The sequence below is a fragment of the Perna viridis genome, chromosome 7, assembly GCF_037379345.1.
Source record: "Perna viridis isolate PV_CMFRI_1.1 ecotype Kerala chromosome 7, ASM3737934v1, whole genome shotgun sequence".
Classification (NCBI taxonomy): domain Eukaryota; kingdom Metazoa; phylum Mollusca; class Bivalvia; order Mytilida; family Mytilidae; genus Perna; species Perna viridis.
The window spans coordinates 37,336,853-37,360,931 of record NC_142451.1 but is presented as its reverse complement, the minus strand read 5'-3'; the positions used below and the strand labels follow the sequence as shown (position 1 = coordinate 37,360,931).

The following is a 24,079-nucleotide window of genomic DNA, read 5'->3' as shown; positions in this document are numbered from 1 at the left end:
ATGCACATGGGTTTTTTTTTGTTTTCCAGAGGCTATTTCTGCTCAAGTACAGACAGCTTGAAAAGAATTTTCAAAATATTGAAAAAATTACTAAGTTACAGCTTAATACAGTCTAGATATCTCATACAAGCAACACTTACACATCCCAGACCTTTCGCACAAACATGTACATGTAATGACGAGGAAATAGCTCTTACCTTGTAGTTGTCGCCTCAAAGAATAATGATGCATCATACATGTACATGCACATCATTTACATCCTAGATACATGTAATAAAAAAATCACGATTCCACAGTGGAAAACATATGTGTATAATGCACATGTACATCCAGCAGCTGGTGGTTCATGCATGAACGAATAAAAGAGCAAATCATTTTCATTGATACCTTAGCACAGTACAGGCATTTTCAATTTAGAAGACAACATGCTGTATTAAAAAATGAAAAGCAAAAAGGATGGAAAAACCAAAAAACTATACTTCATGTACATGTACATGTAGTAGGTTTGACATACAAATCTATGTTGACCAAAAATTCATTAAAAAAAAACATAATTACCTATAAACACCATAATGTTTTCCAGAAGCTCTATCACCACAAATAGCACATATATGCTTTGTGGAAAATGCATTGGGAGGAGAACCAATGGATCCTGGTGAACCGATCATTGATGTGGGTGATGTCACAGATGAACTTGGGGATAACAACCCTGGCGACTGCATTGGTGCCGATCCGGGTGATGGTTGAGAGGATGGCATTGACATCTGTAATCCTGCCCCTGGATATCCCCCAAAAAAGCTGTGAGATGGTGGCATCTGTAGAGCCTCAATGTTTGGTTTGATATCTGGCGGTGAATCCAGGCCAGCCATTGAATTTATCGACATTTGCCCACCACCTCCCATACCACCTGAAGTCATGCCTGATGAACTTCCAACACTGCTATCAAGTGAATCTGAAAGGTGAAAAAAATCTCTGTAAGTAAATATAATAACCTATATGTACATGACTGTATAAATTATTAGCATTAGAATAGAGTGCAAATGTATACATACATTTTTGTACCAGGTCCAGTACAAAATGTACAATTTGTAGATTCATAGTACATGAACATTTACATGTACAGCAGTCTTCTGAAAATGTGCTAAACAAAAGGTAATAACAACAGGCATATTTTTGAGTTGGTCTTGCACAGTACAAGCATATACATGTACAAGTAATATGAGGCAGGTGTAACCTGTAAGAGAAAGAAGTAAAATATATACATGTAGATATATTTGAAAATGTTCTTGTCACCTTTCCTACCATTATTGCATGTCAGAAACAAACAAAAAAACGAGAATCTGAATTTTAATAATTATTGAAGACAATAATAAAGTTTTTTAGTGAAGAATATCCAAAAATATATTAGAATTTGTATGGAGAGGTAAAAAAAAATGCTACTTCCTGTCAGACCGAAATCAGGCTTTTAGTGCTTCCTAGCTATGACTCATATACATGTATATGAAAAAAAAAAACAAAACAAAAAAACCAAGCACAGCTATTTGTTCAGTAATTTTTGGTTCAGTCCTGCATACATGTAGGTCTGTACATATACTTACAACATGTAGATTTGCCTACACTTTTCTGATGAGAATAGTAAGGTTCACACCAAAAAGTAGTAATTTGAGATAAAAAATCATAAGGTTTTTTTGTTGTTGCAAATAGCTGATTTTGTGATAAACCACCCATATTTTGGATGTACATGTACATGTATGTTCTTACCGAAACTAAAGTTACCACCCGGTTGGCTTTTTCTTGGTAGAAGCATTACTACCTTCTTCAAAACTATATTAGGACATAGTATTTTTTTTTTAACCAGAAATGACCATGGTACAATAGTAGAGAGTGATATATGTATAAAAAAACAACCGAACAGAAAAAAAATCTGAGAGTTTGCCCAGATGAAATTTTCAGGAATTTTAAAACAATCATTAGGGTATATGGTAAAATGTCCTTAAAAATTATAAGCCTTACACCAAAATCATAAGGTTAGACAACTTTTGTACATTTGTACATTGTACATATACTGTACATTCCCACAATCATGTACATTAACATATACAAATGTACTTGTAGACCAAAGTCTAAAGGTTCAAACATTCCAGATGACTGGTAAAGGTCTTAAAAACAGTCCTTTGTTTCTGGTAACATCTCTCAAATAAGGATCTGAATCATTTAGGAGGTACATTAATTCACACACTTTCGAATTAGAAAGATAATTTTTCATTTCTGTAATTCTTGGTTTCCTTTGACCAAATCTTTCATGTCTTAATGGATAGCAGACTTTTTGGCAATATGCTGAAATTTATTCTTTTAATACATCATAGACAGCACACTTGATTGTGAAAAGTGGATTCTGAAGGTAACAGAAATCCAGATATTTTGTAAACAATGTAGGACACAACTAGTGCACAGAAGTCATGCTACAACATCTAAGTACAAGGAAGTTTGTTACCTGGTTGTAAACTAAGTCATAACAACAACATGCAGAAATATAATATCAGGATTCCAAGTTGTTCAGTAACACATACAAGTATTTTCTACTGCATGTGCAATGTACAAAATACATTGTAACAGTAACAATGTTTTGTTTTCATTACTGAAGTGATTACTGATATCCTCAAAATGTTATGAATGTATAGCATAGTGAAACAAAATTATCACAAATCCAGTGAACACGAAGTAATTCTCCATTAACAACTTTACCCACATATTCAAGGTTTTAGTACACAATTCATTATTCCAAACTTCCAATTAAAAAAAAAAATGCATATTTTCCCAATAAAAAGAGAATGGGTTACTTCTGAGAAAAAGGCTAACAATATCACTTAATACCACAGCAGGGTTGAATCTAGAATTGTAATCCCACGGTTCCATGATCCCCTCAGTTTTCCAGTTAAATTATAAATGGTCACAGAGAAAGTTACAAGAAATGAAACCCTAGAACTACATGTATTTGTTCACCACAAACAATGTACAATGTTATTGGATAATTTTTAATTTGATGGAGACATGACCTATGCAGGGATTAGGATTAAAATTTTGCCAATGGGACTATGGCCCCTTTTACCCTCCTATTCAACTGGACATTTTATATGTCAATGGGCCATTCTAAAAAAAACATGGCACAAAATTTGGAATAGCAGCTAAGGCTGGCTAGACATAGATATTGACCAAATGTAGCATAAAGAAACTTTAATATACACTGCCGATCAAATGTTTATTAAGAGTTAACAATTAACGTGTCAATTAATTGTCACATCAAATCTTTTTTTTCTTTTTTATTGTACAAATCTCCATTTTTATCATGTACAAATATTTAGACAATGTTTCAAGTCACAGTTTGGAATTTCACTGCTGAAATATGGGAAATTTTGTGCATACATGTGTAGCTTTGGAAATGAAGCCTAAATTTGGACACCCAAAAAACACTGGTGTACAACATTAACTGGGTAATTCCAATATGAATACACAATTAACTACTGCAGCTGACTAATTTCCTGAAAATTTATTAACTACATGTACATGTAAATCTAGACTCAAACCTCCAAAAACTTTGTCTTTCAAAGGAAATTCAGTACCACAATGCTTGCCTTAAGCCACTAGCCAAAAGCCCAGGGCTGGGAAAAATTGATTCAGGCTAGTGAAATCATGTGTACTTTCTTTGTTTCTGGCTAGTTGAATCCTATAAATATAGTCTTCTGTTTTCAGCTTAGTCATTGAGAATTTTGAAGGAAAGGACTGGTACCATGGTGAGACATTTTAATCGCTTGTATTGTTTATTAGAGAAATCAATTTGATATATATTTACATGAATTCATAAAAAGTAAGTTCAATATTTAAGTTAAATTAACTCCATCACCTGCCCTAAAGTACAGTATTGCTTAAGAAATATTATTTTCTCATTTATATACATTGTACCATATTCTAAAATTTGCAAACAACTGTATAATGAGGAATGCCAGAGATTCCAGAAATTCTGAAAAAGGGAGGACCAGTGATTTTTTTCTATATCTGCCAACATCAAGTCCCCTGAATCTGTCAAAGATTGCTGATGCACGTACATTTGTACAGAACATCTTATGTAGGCACATTATAGCACCTAATTGAAATACACTTGCACCTAAAATCTAAAGCAGTTTATTATAAAATTGAAAAGTTATGTTATCATATGAACAGCTTTGAGAATTTTGTGATTATGCAATTAACCAATTTATGTATTACAAGGCCAGGTAAATTTATTTTATCTGTTGACACTTTAGCGTTTTAAATTGGTAATTAAAACAAGAACACTTACCTCTATAATCAAGTAAATGTTAGGGTCAATAACAGATCTTGTTCAAATCACAACAAAAAATATCCAAAGTACATGTAACTTTTACGAATTGAACCCAACATTCAGTGCGTTCAACCCGAATTGTAACACCAAGATGGCGGATCAATACACAACATGATGATAGAACAACGACATTTCATTGAATATTGACTAACCTTGTTCGCATTATAGTTCGAGAGTATTGTCATTATCTAAATTTTAATATTTCTTACCCATTTCTGAATGATCCATACTGGAAACGTAACCATAAATGGTGTAAACACGGCGAACTGTAAACACAGGGCACTTGCCCTAATTTCAGAATTTTCACCTTTCACAGGTTACCCACAATTCCTTGCGCGTAACTTGTTAGCATTTTTTCAACAACATGCTTATCGATTGAGTGAAGCGGTTATTAACGGATGTGTTGAAGTGAAACGCAAATAAAATCAATGTCGAACTCATTTTTCACAATTAGGGAAGTACGGATGCTATGAGAAAAGAAAATCAATTTGTTTTTCAGAAGGGTGATTGAGGTCAACAATCTACAGGTCAAAAGTTCACAGACAATCCACATAATCAATGTGATCACGTGTCAAATACCGACAGGGCAATACACAGAACTGTTACACCATGATTTGGGAATCATAAAATAAAACCTTGAAGAAAAATGAAATCTTGATTTTTCGCTTACTTTTACCCAAAAATGTTATTGACTCGACTTTCTATTTACGCCATCCTGACCTGAAATACTGGGTCCGTTGCCTCGAGTACAATGACGATGCATGGCCATGTGTAACGGGTTTCACTCACAGGGGCTTGGTGAGTATTTTTAGTTTTTTCCGAGGTTTCCATTGCCTAGCGGGCATATATGTTACTGAAAATACTCACCAAGCCCCTGTGGAAAAATCAGTAGTTTATTTGTACAGAAAGTAAACACCCGACCCTTTAAAATATAGGCATTTAAATTTGTATGCAGGTCTGTTCAAAATAAATGATGTTTATAGCAAGCCAAAGTTGACAAAAATGAGCATTTTCTAATATTAAAAAATGATTTTTTAATATTACAAATTCATTTTCTAGTATTACAAATTAGATTTCTAATATCACAAATCACTTTTTTAATATTAAAAATTCAGTCGAATTTTAAATATTTAAAAACTATTTTTGAATATTAGAAATTGATTTTCTAATATAAGAAAATGGATTTGTCGTATTCAATGACGATTTTTTAATATTAGAAAATCATTTTGTAACATTAAAAAATATGACTGATTTTCTAATATTACAAAAATATTACTAAATCAGGCATTTGTAATATTAGAAAATAAATGTTTTCTAATATTAAAAATGATTTTTTAATATTACAAATTCATTTTCTAATATTACAAATTAGATTTCTAATATCACATAACACTTTTTTAATATTAAAAATTCAGTTGAATTTCTAATATTAAAAAAAAAACGATTATTTAATATGAGAAATTGATTTTCTAATATTAGAAAATGGATTTGTCTATTCAGTTGCGATTTTTTAATATTAGAAAATCATTTTGTAATATTAAAAAATGTAACTGATTTTCTAATATTACAAATTCATTTTCTAATATTACAAAATGTGTGATATTTTATAATATTACTAAATCAGGAATTTGTAATATTAGAAAATGAATTTTTAATATTACAAAATGAATTTCTATTATTAAAAAATCTTTTTTAATATTAAAAATTCATTTTCTAATATTACAAAATATTGATTTTTGTCCACTTTGGCTTGCCATAGATGTCTTTGTAGGAGATTTATATGAAGACTGCTTTGTCACAATTTATCTCACATCATAAGAGGTTGGAACTATGTTCCTCCTCCAAGTATGGTGCTAAGTCAGAAAATAGCTTGCCAGACAACCTATAGCACTGCTGCAGTACGATAAGTATCGATATGGATTGTTATTGGTTACCAGTCCATACAAAGTTCAGACACTCCCTTCCGATGGATGCGAAAAAAAAACACCGAACAAACAAACTGAATGTTTTTTGCCATATTTTTACGCAACGATAGTCCTTTATGTGTACATATCAGTATTTTTGAGAAAACCGTACATTCGTCTCCAACTTACAACCAATTAAAATCAACCAAATCAATCCGAATCAAGAACGGGAACTCTAACAAAGTGCTTCTGTATAACTACAATAGCCGATTGACAAACTAAGAATGATTAATGTTTCTTAATTAGAATTAAGAGTGAATTGGTTGGTTTTTGACATGCATACGTTTTATAAAATCGGATTCAGGCGAAATGTGAGACAGAATATGCGCGAATAAAGGCACGGAATAAATCTGCCGAACAGCTAGACTGCCTTTTTCGAGCACCAACCCGTACATATTCACATTCATTCCAGCTTAACCTCCCCTCCCCCCCCCCAAAAAAAAAATACTGAAAACAAGTCGTTTCCATAATCGACTCTACTTTAAATTGGAGGTGTCACCGATTATACTTGCTCCTACAACATAAGAGGTTGGAATTCCGTTCCTCCATACCCCAATCAAGTCAGAAAATAGCTTGCCAGACAACCTCTAGCACTACTGGATTACGATTATACTGTGATGTCCAAATATACTACGAAATTCCAGCTCATTCCGATAATCTGTTAACAGAGGAGTTGTAAGCATGAACGGAGGCAATTTCTCCGTTGTTTTTTCGGCGAGGACATTACGTGATGTATGCCTCTTGAGTTATAAACGCAGGTATTCTTTAGACTTTCATTTTTTAAATTAGGTGATCTAAGGTCCATTTACAAAGGCTTAATTAAATGTTTTGTCTTCAATCAAAATAAATATTGATACACTTGTAACACAGTTATTGCTAAAGTAATGTTAAAATGCAAATGTTACATGTAAAAACAGACGAAGGTGTTACTAAAAAAAATATACTCACGAGTTCCCTGACAAAAGTAAGTATGTTGCTGCAAAAAGCAGAGTCTAGGGGACTTGCTAACATCCATAATGATGGTAGTTTAACTAAGGTCTTATAAGTGTAGGCTTAATTAGAATACTATATTAAATGTCTTAGTTATGACACAAGACCTTCCCACTACAAGTACATGTACCTCCAGAACGTTGACATTTTGATGCTATAGAAATTGTTAAATCTACAATGATATATTCTGTTAAGTGTTTTCGGGTCAAAGGCCACAAATGGACAAAGTTGGTGTTTACATTACATATCGAGACAGTAAGCGCATATATGTGATTATGATATAAACTTGTATTATGATAGATCTTTAGGGTTAATTTAAATCCGGGTGAATGGAGTTGAAGGTCAAGAAGAAAAATAAAAATTAACCGAAACAAGGAATATAATATTGAAAATATAGTATGATTTACACCTTCACTTGCCATTTTTGCGTCGAAATTTCGTTCGGCTCTTGTGCATGTACATTAGAGAGCAGTTAGCGTAATTGCCTTGAAAAGTTTTACTTATTGCCCATATCAATATCTTTTTGAGTAATATTCTGTTACAAAAAAACATATTTATATAGATCTATACTACTGTGACAACCGATTTCACCATCTTTGCCCAGTGTTTTTTTTTGTATTGCAATATATATACCGAAAAAAATATAATCGTAATAGAAACGAGGTCATAGCTTATTTTTTACCAAAAATTTCGACGTCTGTACCAAGACAAGACCGTTGCGGTTGTTTCAACTTTCCGATTTTGTGTATTGATATGGACTTTAATTCTTTTGGCTACAGTCTCCAGTTTTTGCATAAAAAGATTACTCTTTATTTTCTGTAGCTGACTTCGTATTTTTACCAACTAGTTTTTACGTTCAGCTTTCGGTACTAGACACTTCAGTTCTCATCTGGTGTTTCTACCTGTTATTCTAGAGTCCCACCGTTTCATTTCAAAAGTGAGCTAAGCTATAACCCAAACCGTAAAAAATAAATCAAAGCATCTATTTAGAGCATAACGATACTCTGGCCCTGAATGAACCCAGTTGTGTTTCGGAAGACTCTTGGTTGCTCATTAAATTTTTTCCTATCCCCACTCTTTTTTAGTATACTGAAGATTATGTCTGCTTCACCTTCGTCACTTGACTTGCAGTTTTGAACATCGCCCTATAAGTTTTTCATGATTTTAGCTTGTAGAATTTTTGTACTTGACAGTGTTTTTTTTAAGAAATAAAACAGAAGATTGAAACGATCTTAAAACGCATAACATAGTCGTGTTTTACATGCATTAACGAACAAAGCATTTGATATAAAATTAAAACATTCGAGGTGAACTCAAGATCACTACATTAAAAAGAAATCAATGAGCTCGTGACAAAGACAAAGCAAATAATACGAAAAAAATATACAAAACTAATGCACATCAAACAATTTTATCAACAAAATTGACAAAACGTGAAGTACAGATATAGCTCGTGATCACTTCTACAAGACCATAAGACATCGATTTAGACACAGAACTCGAAAATGATACATTAAAAAGAAAGAGAAAGCAAGAGGGGAATGTCCAGCGGAATTCAGATTATTTAAAAAAAAAATATGTGTCTGTGTAATAACACAAGCACCTGGGGCACAGATGGTTTCAACCATCTTTTTTTCTCGAGAACAATACTAATACTTGCATCGATCTTTTAATAAGACGGTGGTATTACACGTTCCTTTGTGATATTTTTAATGAATCAGCCCAGACACTGGCATCAGTACGCTTTTTAATCAAATAAGCGAATCAGACGGAAATTCTGGAAGAAAAAGGGGGACCGAAACCACCCGTGCCCCAAGTGTCTGTGTATATTAACCGTCGATTCCCTCAATTTCAATGAGGTTTATATGAAATAAAAACGCGAATACCATTTCAACCAATTTTCGTAAAATCAAAAAAGTTTTCGCAATAATTTACAACAGTAATTTTAACACGAAAATGTTTTTCTTTGAAAATGACATGAATATGGTTTCGTAGAAAAAAAATAATACTCTAAATGTACAAGTAAACAACGATAAAAACTAGACAGTGCCCCTAACGGGACCACCAGCAGCCTATTGAACCCTGTATATTTGGGGACCAGTGTGGACATACCATTCATATTGGACCAATATTTATGGTGGACAGACTAGGCACTTTTGACAAACAATTTGCTGCCATTTCTAAAACACCAACCCCAAACTGCAATTGGTACTATTTTTTGTTGACAACACCATAACAGAATATGACTTATTCCTGAAAATATGACAAAATGTAAAGATTTTTTTTGCAATATTTTTGATAGAAAGCTAAGTGTTCATTGGGTAAATAATTGAGAGATTTTTACGCACAACAGTCCATTTGATAAGCTGTCTACCTCTTTCTTGGGGAGACTATATATGTGATTTTTTTTTCAAATCACATGATTTAACAACACCAGTACATTTATACTACAGAGCTTGCTCGTGGGCATATATGTGTCTATGAGATGTTAAGGCATGTGGTTTAGTACATGTTTCAACATCTGGACATATCAATACCAAATTTGTGGAATTAGGTAGTGTAAAGTTTTTTTTCTTGGCTGTTGCCATGGTTATGGATGAAAAATGTTTAGCCTTAAACAAATACGCAGAAAAAGTGCATTTTTACAAATCATTTATCATATGAATATTTTATGGAAGAGATACAATCATGCCCGCATACTAGCGTTCATTTCTCACGATTAAAAGCTTTCCATAGCGACTATAGCTAGACAACCCTGTTCCTTATCAACATGGGAAAGCAAAATTACCATTAACCATTCAATAAGCTAGCCTTTTCCATAGCTTCTGTTGAACTGATCGGAATATTCCAACTAGCAGCGAAAAAAAATAACTTGAAAAGTGAGTTTTGTAACTTAAACGGAAACCATACTGTTCAAAATTGTTCGTTCATTTTATTTTTTTTTTTCGATACAAAAGCTCGAACTACGATTTTTCTTACGCGCTCTGTCCTATAGCACTGTAGCACATAATTCGTGAAATGGCTATATGCATATGTAGTATAAAGGGTACATGTACAAAAATTAAAACATAAGTATTCTTTAAAATACTCATATGTGCATAAATGCAAAATAATGACCCGATTCTGACCGGCATTGGAACCCAATATTGGACTAGCTGATCAAGAAAGGTATGATTGCGTAGGGTTTCCATATTGCTAGCCGAGTACCAATATTTATGCCAAAGCAGTAGTATGTATTATTTGAGAATTTGGACAGACTTTAACGGTAGTTTTTCCTAAGCGTCTTTTTCTGTTTCATCGATATTCAGAGACAGAATTCTATTCGCTATTAGCAAAGAAACACTCAAATGCCACTTATTTCGTCGTTAAAATGTTCCTTTCCTGTCAAATGAGTAGCGGCCCAACGTGCCGCGAATAACTGAGGAATTTTAATGACAGTATCAAAACTTACAAAAAATCAATAAAAAAAAAACAAAACACTAAAAATAAGGGACCTTGTTTAATTTTTGGTGAATTACACGTTATTTCATACTCACAAACACACAATAGAATATATCCTATTCGTACAAGTACTATATTTTTTGGCGTGATAATGTCTGATTGAAAATATTTCAACAGCTGTATTATTTAACAATTCAGATATACATGCACTTTAATACATGGGTATTCCAACCATGCATGAATTGTAGAAAAGGTAATGACATTATAGACATTATAGTAGGGACGGATAGAAAAAATGGCTTCATACCACATACTATTTGCTCATTCATTATTTTGTCCAAAGCTCTCTAGCATGACTTTCCTAGCCAAACCACGGAATGTCCGTCTTTGGACCCGCCACAGGTTAGGTCTCTTACCAAGACATGTCATGTATATTTGACATAAAACCCTTTTACATAGTACAGTTTCCTACTTTAAATTTTTGTGTAGATTTAGTACATAAAAGTGCATATGATATATACTAAAAATACACTTATCAACACCCAAAGATGATGTGAGCTGTCAGTGTGAGGAACAAAACAATTAGGTCGTACATCTTAAGTAAACATTTTGGATATTCAAATTCTTGACAATTTGATATTTTAATGGTTAAAACTTAATTAAGATTTACTTTGTGTACAATGTATTCGAGTAGGTCGTGCTTAACTTAGTTTTTCGCTTAATATGCTCCAGCACATCGGTGGCGGATACAGAAATTTTGAAAGGGGTCTGACGGGCATAAGATGGGATCTGCTCAACTAATTTTCAGTGATATACTACATAATCAGCAAAAAATTTCGAGAATAAGTGGGCCGTCCCCTTGGATTTCTCTTTCAAGGCCCATACTTCTTACCTTGAAGTTACTCCTGGTTAAGTCAAAGCAGTACTTAATTTAAGCATATCGATGATTTCAAAGCGTGGAACGCTGTCAGATAAAAATCGGGAAACAATGAAAAATAAAGAAGAGCTTCAAATTCCATAAGGCAAAATTATTTTATTCCCTATTGCACCCGCGTTTGATTCGTAAGACATACCACAACATACAACGAAAGTCAGGCGTATCGTAAATGTTCATCTTTTATAAATTAAGCACCAAAATAAACAGCATACTACAAGACAGTGATCGGTATAATTTCAAATTATACTTGACAAAAGTACTTTTAAAATTACTTTGACCAACAAACTTTGCAGTGTTAGATTGATCACTGTGTCTGGTAAAACAATTTTCCTGCACTTTAAGACAATACTTGTTTACGTTATTGCATAATTGTTCCATATTCATGCCCCATTTAATTCACACACTTTTTGTAAATTTCTAGATGTATTTTTATAAGTTTAGGCAATCCTAAACAAAGACCTCTATGAAATATCAACACCGTCTTTCATTAAACATTTATCAAAAAGTGAACTCAAACATGGTTATGAGGTTGACCGGATCTGGCGGCACCCTGCATATGAAGGTACGGAATAACAACCCTATAGGCGTTGGACGAGTTCGCCCGACGTCAGCAGTTCCCCAATCAGCTGTGCCAATAACTGGGCAATGTCAGGTTTCTAAGATAGATTGATATTATTTTCAAATACCCTTTACTTTCGCTAACAATACTCTTTACTTCAACACCCAAATCTTTTTACCATCAAAACCAGTCCCCATTACTTCTCCGCACAATCCTTTTGATTACCCCACGCAGTGACTTAATACTTTTAAATGTATAGCCTTTCATATCCCACAAAATCTCCATTGCTATCCCACCCTTTTCTTTTAGTATCGAACCATATAACCTTTACTATCCCACACATTGCTATTTTGCTATCCTTTCCCATTCCTTTTACTACTTCATCCAATGACCGTGCTATCCCATAAAATGTCCTTTGCTTTTCCACCCAGTACACTAAACAACCCACCCTCCCTCCTCCATGTACAACTCTATGCTCTGAACTGTCCATCTTATCCCCTTTACTGCTCTTCACTATCGCACATAACTCCCGCTTCTCTCCATCCAAATGTTATTTGCTATCCCATCTTATCCATTTTACTCTCCAACTCTCTCTTTTCAAGCCCATTTAGCGGTTGACTGCCCCATTAATCCACCTAATTCAATCCCATCAGGGATGGATCAAGACACTTTGAAAGTAGAGGTGCCAGCGAGGGTTCCGCAAGAAAAGGGGGGATGCTTGAACATCATTTACCATTTTTTGTAAATTTTACACATGAAAATGACGACATTGTCCAATTTAAAGGAGGGGTACCAACCCTAACACCACTGCCCATGAACTACTGTAAATTACCCCGTTCCTGCCCCTATCAATTTCTGATACTTGACTTACCCATTGATATTTTGTGCCCGATTCCTTATGTATATATTCAGAAAAAGTCCATATTTTTTTCACTCATTTTCAGTTATTGCAAGAGTCTTATTCGTCATGTTCAAGTAATAACTGTACAAATATAACTAAAATCACAGCGGTAAAACGACATGTTTTTGATTTCAAGAAGAAATTTTATGTAATATTTTTTTTTTTTATATATAGTCTTAATGTAGACATCAACCTTCGAAGTATTTAAAAGTATACCTGGTTTATATATCTGATGACAAATTTATTGAGATAGAAATCATTGGAATCCATTTTTAATGGGCACCCAGCCTTCAAATGTTTTATAAGAAAGCAAGGCTAATAGTTAAGAATAATAATATACCAATTCAACCGATAGACCATTATTAGTATAAAACTGCACACAATTTTCCGCTCCGTTGATTTTTCTGAAGTACTGAGAAAACGCTGAAATTACTTCAAATTAATATAAAAATATTGCCGAACATTTTGATAAGTTTCGTTACTTCACTTTCATTTCTTGTGGGGGGTCAAATTAATGGGAAGTAAATTACTGTGAGTATTTTCTACCTTACTTAAACAAAAGGAAAATTCTTAAATATTGCTTCCAATAATGTATAAATAAATTTTATGAACATGTGTGTATTTTTAACGATAGTCGTGACTTTAATATTTCAAGGCACACGTACTTAAATTTGAATGTGCTTACATAAATTGTACAAAAGAAAGGAGTATTATATCCCTAAAGGCAAATGAAAATATTTGTATAGTATATAAATATACCGTTCAGCTATGAACAAAACAAAATGTATTGAGAAAATAGACTTGTCTTCTTTCCAGTGAATTTCAAGAATAGTTATTTCAATATATTTGTTACTTGTATATTTTTTTTCTTTCTGATGGGGGGTGGGGGTGGGTTGGTACACTAAGTGATGGAGAAAATGTCCATAAAACGATGACAAGCTTAAGTATTTTACATTTCTTTGAACCTTCAACTACCCATTCCTGGTGTCAAAGGCGTGTATGTGTGTGTGTGTGTGTGAGAGAGTGTGTGTGTGCTGTGGAGGGGTCGGTGATATAATCATATTTATATATCGGGAATGTTTAGCTTGTTAATTTCTTGCAACATATAGGCGATGGTCTGAAGCCCTGTCTAATATTTTGCTAGGCCGCCTCCCTACATTAGTGAGGCATAAACGTCAGAATAAAACGTCATGATTATTTGGACTATGGGACCCCATTTTTCCCTCATCCAGCAGATGTCGTGCTGTCTATCCAGAAAATACCAGTACATTTGACAAATGTCCGTGATATGATATGATGCTTACCAACAAAAAGAACTGTTTACACCTCCTGACCAACTAACAATCAATTCATAGAGGTGATTCCCCGTTTGACGATATTGTGCCCTTTAGCGACTCTGCGACCTAAATAAAACATTTGGGAGGAACCATTTGATTTTTTAATGGGGAACTAAGATAAGGTTTTAACAGATAAAAAGCATGCCAGCATTCATGACAAAAAATATCTTTCTGGAAAAGCAAAACTTGAAAACCAGAAGATCGATCTTGAGAACGAGAAAAAAACTTGAATAAAAAACTAAAAAAAAACATGTTAGTCCTTGCGCGCCTGCTGCACCTCGCCTGAATCCGCGCCTAGATCATATCGCCTGGATGTGCACGAAGGAATATAACTATTGTCTTAGGTCTAAAAAGTGATCTTATTCACCAAGGCTCATATTTTCATGGTAGATTTAATATAAATATATTCAGGTCTACGAAAACAAAACACTCTAAATCTATAATTCGTACGTCTCAAGAAAAAACTCGGTCAATCTTAAGCGTGAATGTACTATATCTTTTATATACCTTGCCCAAGCCCCCTAAATTAAATAAATGAATTGACTTGAACACTTATATTACTCGTGACAAGGGAGATAATAGTATTTATTTTTACATTTTAAGTAAGAAAAATGGACGAAGAAAAAAAATGTTATTTTGTAATTTTCCTTTTCCTGAGTACCATACACATTCCACTTAAAAATCTCTTTTTTGTCATGTTTCTACAGACTTCAAGTCTCTGACACACGCGCATACCTTGACAGCATGTAGAAAATGATAAAAAAAAAAAGACAGTATCTAGATGTGTTTTGAGCCATCTGCCTAACAACACTACCCAACATCAACTCTAGATTATCACACAATCTTTGAAGGGGTGGACAAGGGTCGTAGTTCGCATACATCCCCTTCTATTTTCCTTAATTCTTAAATTGGAAAAGCATCAGAAAAAATTCCACCGAATATTCCGGGTATCCGTCCTGCTATATGCCGCACTACTTCCCGACCTGAAACATCGTATCATAATAATCCATGTTTCGTGGGTGATACATTAATGATGAACAATAAGCCTTCATGATATCACATAATGTGTATAAAAATAATTAGAGCTATACTGCTGTTCTCGTTTTATTATTTTTGAAAATTTAATCTTTCGTTTTTTGTTTTTTTTTTTTTTGTTTTTTGTTTTGTTTTGTTTTGTCTTGTTTTTTTGGGTTTTTTTTGTTTTTCTTTTTGGTGGGGAACATTTCACATCATACACATTTTACACAAAGAGAGAGCATATTGATGAAATATATAGTTATTTATTTTGTGGATTTAGAGATTATGAAAGGGTATTTGCTGCTAAATTATGCAAAAAAATTGCATGAAGTCAACGAAATTTTCCCACAAAACGGTTAGGGTTCCAACCTCTGAAACAACTCCAGTTAGTCAAGTGTGCTACTTTTACTGTTTGCTCTTGTTAGGTCATTCTAACTAGGCACGACTTTAATAAAGAAACGCCATTTACTCTCAAATGCTACACGTGGTTGAAAAAGGCTTTCAGTATAATATAACGAATATGAGTCAATATCTTATGTCAAGTTTAACATTTCTACATTTCCAAAACATGCATTAGGTTATAGCAAAGTAAAATCTTTGCATGACGATTTACACAATAATTCGATTCTTTCGATGTACCAGATACATTGGATGTAGGCGACATCTAAAAAGAATCTTAATATCATTCAAGGCATAGATGTCAATTTTAATTTCTTCACATGCATATGAATGTTAAAAACTGTATGTAGGCTGCAGGGGTAACGTAAGTGCATATAACAAACGAGAACAAGAAACTGCAAACTGACGATAGTCATTTAGAATTTTTCAGTGCCGGTTAATTCCGCACAAGAAGGCCTTACACAATGTGTAGTAATAAGCGCGCGCTCACACACACACACACACACACACACACACACACACACACAACAATACAGTATAAATACATAAAATATTACATATTGAATTACAGGTCAACAGCTTTCAGTTCACACAATTCCTCAAATCAAAGACTTTTAAGAAGTATTAAAAAAATAGCATAAATATATTTGAAATTTGAAACAGGTATAATGATTGTAAACACGTTATTCATTTCATTCAATTTTAAACTGATTGGCATTTTTTTTAATTCTTGTATTTTTAAACTTTAATCAGTATTAATTTATACTCCAAAATTCGTTTGATTGGAAACAACTGATATATATAAGGGGAGAAACCAGTTGAATTTATCAAGGGGCAAGGGAAAAGGTCAAATATGAATTTTAGAGGCAAAACCAAAATTCAGGATGAAAAGGTTATAAGAATATTTTGCCTCTAGTAAACATTGCATTGAGTATATATAGATGTCATGCTTGTAAAATGAAGATAAAATGGTTAATTCCGAATAGTAAACCGAAGAAAAACCAATGACCTGAAATGTTGAAGTAAGATCTTATCATTCAACAAGTGGTGAAGTTTGATAAAAAAAAAACTACCCACTAACAACATATAAATCGTTTCCACGAGCAATATTATGTAATACATGTATGTCATTTTTGGTTCCGTGGCCAATATGAAATGCATGGTAAAGAGTGACAAATAAAGCCTCATACTGAATAAAACGCCGACCATTTCTACCGAGGGGTTTGGGAGGGGTGACATCGGATTTTTCTTTCGTGGTAGCTCAAAAATTTATTTTTTTCTCTTAAATATCCCAGTCCTCCCCCTTGCTAATAAAATGGTTGATGCCTAAACTTCAATGCACACACCCTTCCATATATAAAAATGTTCTTGATATTATACTGATATTTAAACATGGAATGTATAATTTCTTCATATGAACAATGCCCCCCCCCCCAAAAAAAAAAAAAAAAAAAATACACAAAACAAAGAAAACCATAAAAACAAAAAAAAATCATAATTTATTAGCAAAACATTCCTAAAAGTGATTTTGTAATATCTGTATAAAAACCCCTTTCTTCTGAAAATGGGAGTGGTGATGGTCAAGCCTCTATTTCTTCTCTTTTTTGCCTTTAAAAAGAGGCTTGATTTGCTTGTAAACGTCAATAAATGAATGCTTCAAATTAAAATTTCGATAAACTGGTTAATGCGTAGCATAACTGAAGGCCAAATAAATATCAGACCTCTAATTTAGAATTAAGAAAGACCAAAAAGGGAAAATACAAAATCCGTCTGTAACGATCGACCCTTCTCGTTCTTTTCGAATGCATTTTTAATAAGTCAAAATGCAAAATTACTTCGAAAATGTCTTTTTAACTAACCTGCAATGTGTGGAATATAAAGCCCATAAATACTACATTCAGTTTCGGTTGGTTTAAAATTAGCAACCATGACCGCAAAATCTTGTTGTTACAAATCAATGTGTAAGGTATTAAACGTATAGAAAGAATAAAAAAGATCGGTAAAGTAACTTTTGCGGTCCTCTGATTGGCTGGATTGAGAAGGGAGGTCGCAGAGTACTCGCACTCCATAAAGTTGAGGGCACGCTGTTTTCTTTTTCAGATCGGTTTGTAACATGTAGTAAAACCAAAATAATCTACAGAAAGTATCATTCAGTGCCTATGTGTGTTGCATTACTATATTTTGATAGTAAAATATGGAAGAGGGGAACAAATCTGACACTAGGAGGGAAAATGCCGAGTACAAAGCGTGAGAAATTACTGGCATCGCTGCACTGTTATATCATATTACGAATACGAGGCTGATTCGGTGCACATTCTTTGGATAAAAATACACCAGCTCGGAAGTACTGAGTTACCTTATGAATGTTGGCTAAATAAAAACGCAACCTATCTTATAATGAAAGATTATTGTGGTATTCAGCTGAAATGCCAAAATCTGACCCCAAGGTTTTAATCGCAACAGACAGACAAATTATTATAAATTATCAAGAAAATGATATCGGCTTTAAGTGCACGATGGTTGGCAATGAAAGGCTAAAAATACGTATAAACATTTAAATGACACGATGAAAAATTTGTCATATCAAATAGCGAGTCTCACTTATAAACCCGTTTTAAATAATTTTACTGTATATGAAACCGCATTTAGGAAAGGATCTATGGTATACAAAACGAACCAATTTTCGTTTTCTCCATCAAGACGAACCCAGATTTTTTTAATGGGGGATTAAGGCTATCAGTTGCTCATTTTTGTCTTAATCTTGAATTTCAGGAAAGACTAGTGCCGTATATATAACAACAAAACAATCTGGGCTACGTATCCATCAGTATCATCCAGCATCCAGGGGCGGATCCAGACACTTTGAAAATGAGGGTTCCAGCTGGGGTTCCTCAGAAAAAAGAGGATGCTAGGACATTATTTGCCTTTTTTTTGTCAATTTTACATTTGAAAATTACAAATTTTCCAGTAAAAAAAAATGGGTACCGATGCCATGCAGCCTCCCTCTGGATCCCCTACTGGCATCTGAGCATGAACCAATCAGGACAGTAAGACTCATTTTCAAATGGAAGATCCCATAGTGAAGTTGGTTTGATCCTACTTGAGACACAAATTTAAAGTGTATTTCCGAGGTTTTTACAATGATAAAGACAAAATAGCTACCTTAATTTGTATAAAGAAAATTTACATCCATTTTCCGATTTAACTTATATGGACTAAATGTATTCCGGGTTCAGTAAGAGTTCATGCTTTATAAAGAATGTTTACTTTTAAGATATAAAACGGACATATACGCTTATGTATGTATATTATCTAATGTTCTTAAACTCGAGGCAATTGCTGTTTACATGTAAGTGATAACGACCGGACAATAACACAACTGTCGTGTTGTATGTTGTATGTACAGTCATGATCCTTATTTCGAATTTGATTCCAATTTTTCAGATCCTTTGTACGAATTTGATTCCGATTTTTTAATCTTCACCATAATTATTGAATATATCTTACTGGTTTACCATTTTACATACAATATCAAGTATGGTTCTACTTAGAAGTCAGTTTTTGCAGTTCATTATTACATGATCCATTTAGCTATGACATTCGTATTAGATGTATATTATGTATTAATCAATTGATTTTGACTACCCATCCTAATTATTGTGGACAATAGGGTATGTAAGTCTCGTTCTAGTTTCATTTTCTTTACCGGAATTTCCGATGTAGAACGTATTGAAAACCAAAGACCGACCTGCATTTTATTGCTTACTTCCGGGTACTCGAAACGCTGTACATTAATGCAAAATCTTCTAGTTTATGTTTTTCTTACTACATTAATCATGTAGAAATAGTTATTTGTCATATTTATCGGTATTTTTACACAGGAAGAATTTGCCCTTAACACTGAACTCAACGCTCTCTAAATGACAAATCTCTATGCTTTTGAATAGTAGATTAGGACCCATTCTCGTGAAATCACGGGGTCACATGACAAGACTTACAAACCCTACGAACTTTTTATTGAATGTTTTAAAAAACATCGATACATCAATTATCAAGCTAGTGGTCAATTAAAAAAAAATTCTATAGACACAAGTTCTAATTCTCAATAAAAAAAAAACAAATGCTTGTTAATTAGCTGATACCGATCCTTAAAAATTTGTTCTCGGAAGATCACAGTGGAGATGGTCATTCTACATAGGCCACGAAAGCAATCTAATCGACTTGGCCATTTTCGCCACTGCACTGAAAATGAAGTTACGAGAAGGCTAATTTGTCACACAGAGAAGACTAACCCAAAACGCAGGTTTTACGGTTTCCACGCTAGATTCACGGCTTTTCTAACGCGGGTGTTTATTGATTTACGGTCATTTTCTGAGATAAAAGTGGGTAGCCTAAGTAAATTACTCTGAAATGAATGACAATTTAGCTAATCTTTTTAGCAATACAAGCATAATTATGCTTTTCAAAAAAGCTTTCTTATTGATATCATTTCTATATTTTGACGTTCATGATTTGTTTCCAACCCACTGGAAGTTTGTTTTGTAGGTCATTTATGATTTGGTACATAATACATTTGGATGAGTTGAGAGTATTCACAGCCTAAGATAGCTCATGAAATCAAGTTTGCATTGTTGGGCAATAGATTTGTCTTTTACAATTTTAGTCATTGGTCGAAAGCGACATTTAACATGGCAGAATAGAATTTAATCAAACTTTAAAAATTCTTTTCATATGATGCCATATTGCACCTCTCCTCTCTATTTTGTATTTCCATCTGGATGACTTTCGTGTGGTTTCTTTATGCAATATATGGAATATATATCCTCGGTCGGTAAGGTTGGATCAATCTTTTATTCCGTACCTCCTCTGAAACCGCTAAATAAAATTTAATGAAACTTTCACAATTTTTAGCGCATAATGCCTTTTTGCACCTTATATTAGATTTCTAGGTAGTCATCTAGAAAGCATTATCAATTTGCTCACAGTTTTACACGTAAAATTAGTTCTTTTTATCAGAACGCGGCTACGACACGAAGGCATGGTTTCTATTGATTGACACTTTGTATATTGGTATATCAGAAACCTTAAGTGCATATTGGGCACTCCTTTAGGCACCATTTAGTCTGCAGAGATCTCAAATTTCCGATAAATGCTCTCATATTTGCAGATTCATGGAATTTTATTTTAAAGCGGGGTTTTACGGTTGTACTATCTTGTAATGACGATTGAAATTGAAACTATATGATTATGGTACCAAAATTAGGTAATATAGTAGATAAATTTGAAGCGTTAATTTTTAGCCCATTTATGGTGTGCATTTTGATCACAGGCAACTCAACCATAGGAACAATTGTTACCAATAAGGATTCTTAACTTGGTTAGGGTAGTGTACGCGTCATGATCGGTGAAGCGGTTTATGAACAAGCGTAAAGTTGGTCATTTCGCATAACATGATCAAAAATACTAATAAAAAAAACAATCCTTAATTTAATCACGAAACCTTACTTTCTTTAATTTCTAATCGATTGTTGTCAAACAAAGGATTTGTCCCTTCGTAAAAGCCTTATTTAATTGGACTGTTTTGAATTGCGGACTGCAGACCGATCGACGTTAATGACGTCACAGTACCAAATTAGTTTATGGAAAATAATCTATATTGCCCAGATGAGAAACAATCAAATCAAATTATTTTATTCTTTGTTATTTATTATTTTTTGTACAAAAAAATCAGTTACTGTTGAAATTCTGTATAATTCATGTGTTCTGCAGACATTGTCTTTATATACTTATAGACGGTATATCGCTTTTTCTGTATTGTTAGCTCACCTGGCCGAAAGCCATATGAGCTATTGCCACCATTTGACGTCCGTCGTCGTCGTCCGTCGTCGGTAACAATTTTTGAAAACTCTAAGACTTCTTCTCTGACACTACTTGACCAGTTGGAATGTTCCTTGGGGAATCTTTATGTAGAACTGATGTGGGGATTTTTGATTCGTTGAAAAACGTGACACCCGTTACTAAAAATAGAACATAGAGGCCAGACAGTAGATTTTCGCATACATCTCCAAAACCGTTAGCTTTAGACAAATTCTGACGTACGTGGATGAAAGTGTTCAACATGATGAGATCTATCTGTGGTCAAATTTTCGTTTTCATACATTGAGCCATGTTGGAAGAGTAATCAATAGAACCAAGATTCTAGCGGAAATCAAAAGAATATAAGCCATGGACAAAGACCAAACATGGAAAACAGACAAACACAACAAAGAACATATAATAACTAAAAATACATACAAAGTAACAGAAGTAAATGAGCACCTCGGACTCCACTAAAAACTGGGAGCATGGACCAGGTGCACCGGTAGGGTAAGCTTCCTCCGCTTTGTTTTTAGAAGTTACTGACCTTCTTGACGTTTGTTTTTGCTATTTTCAATGTTATTTCTTTCAAAAATCTTCTCCTCTAACACTACTTGAGCAACTGGAACAAAATTTGGTATGAATGTTCCTTGTGGTATCCTGCATAGAATTGATGTGGGGATTTTTGATCCGTGAAAAAAAAACATGGCCGCTGTTACTAAAAATAGAACATGGGGATCAAACAGTAGTTTTTCGTATATATATCCAAAACCGTTAGGTTTAGCCAAAATTCTTTTTATTGTTGAAAGGATCCTTGTTATAAGGCCTACAAAAGAATACAAGGGATCAAATTTGCCAGACCACAAAATTTTTGGACAAATTCTTGTTAAATTTACTGCCTTTGAAAGGCAAAATTAAACCAAGTGAGCAATTCAGGGAGCCTCTTGTTTGCCAATTATCAAAGTCGGTGTTTCACCTATGCATTTATAAATTGGCAGGGTACATAGAGATGAATTATAAATAAACAAATTCTGCCTATACAAAACATTTTTGTCACTTAAAAACAAAATTGTAGTATTGTAGAATATACAGCCTCTATGCGTACACGGCAGAGCTCGAATTTTGCCCATTCAAATACAAGTTTATTCTTCGACAAAACCATGATATGTATAGGGTGTTGTTGCTTTTACCTTTTCACACCTCTCATGAATGCATGCTCTCATGCTGTATTTCTTTCTTAGCGCCTGATATTTTATAAAACATAGTATCTGGCTGTTAGTTTCGGAACGGTAACCCCCTACTTGTACTAAAACTGTAATATTTTTTAGAATGTTACAACGGCTACTATTTTTTATGACAAAAAATACTTACTTACTTATAAATCACATAAACCTCCACACATCAAGGATTAGAAAAATTATGAACTTTTTCACGAATAAACACTTGAAATTTCTGTGTGGACTGCCCCAAAACATCTTTATTTCAACAAAATGAGACCAATTTTTCAGAGTTGACTTTACCGTATAATGCCACCCAAGATAGCATGGTACCTGCAACATGTCTAATAAAAACTGCGCCGACCGCATGATTGTTGAACACTGGTTGACTTACTAAGAAGACTCATGGTAAGAATGGTGAGTTGTTTTGACACAAGTAATAATTTCATTACCCCTGACATTTAGGCGTTTGGTAGTTGGAAACATGTCTTTAGATGCAGTTGCTGAATTTCTTTTAAAAAAGTACGAAAAACTACGAATTTCAAAAGATATCAATTAAAACTACCCCCCCCCCAATAAAAAAAAGGTTCACCTTTAGGCGGACCCCACGTTTGATTCATTGTCCATGGCAATTTTGAAAAAAATAATAATAGCTCAAATTTATCGACAAACCACCCAGATCCCTAAACAACTGGAGCCTCAATTTGGTAAAAAAAAATAAAATTCTATATGAAAATCTGCAAACTCTTGAAATTGTCGCTTTCGCGACGTCCTCGTAACTGAATTACTCGAAAACGGTAAGAGATGTCACAAATCTGATTGACAAACACAGGCAGGGGAGCTCGGGAGGAAACTAATGGAACAAAGTAGTGTATTTTTTGGAGTGCAGCTCCTCTTTGACTTCTTATAGCTTTGACTCATTATAGCTTTAAAATAGTATACGATAAATCAAATCTATTGATATATTAATTTTACGGAATTTGAAGAGGAACACAATGAAGGAAAATCACCAAAATCAGACGAAGAAAAACATTTTACAATGGCTTTAAAATGATACCAATTTCCCCCTTTTCTGAAACGGTA

General features: G+C 33.7%; 1 protein-coding gene across 5 annotated transcripts in view; it reads right to left on the bottom strand.

Moving 5' to 3' along the window:
- Positions 1 to 17,907, bottom strand: part of LOC148612543 (retinoic acid receptor RXR-like) — a 40,786-nt gene extending 22,879 nt beyond the window's left edge. For 2 of the 5 annotated variants that reach the window (XM_088594098.1, XM_088594097.1), the window contains exons 1-2: positions 17,783 to 17,907; positions 559 to 952 (exon numbers count right to left, since the gene is read on the bottom strand). In XM_088594098.1, coding sequence (XP_088450224.1) covers positions 559 to 952; positions 17,783 to 17,852 — 464 coding nt within the window. In that variant the 5' untranslated portion in view covers positions 17,853 to 17,907. Of the gene's footprint in view, positions 1 to 558; positions 953 to 4,336; positions 4,464 to 4,587; positions 4,735 to 17,782 lie in introns of those variants that run through there. The other 3 variants (XM_088594100.1, XM_088594099.1, XM_088594101.1) reach the window with 2 other exon arrangements.
- Between the last annotated feature and the right edge of the window lie 6,172 nt (positions 17,908 to 24,079).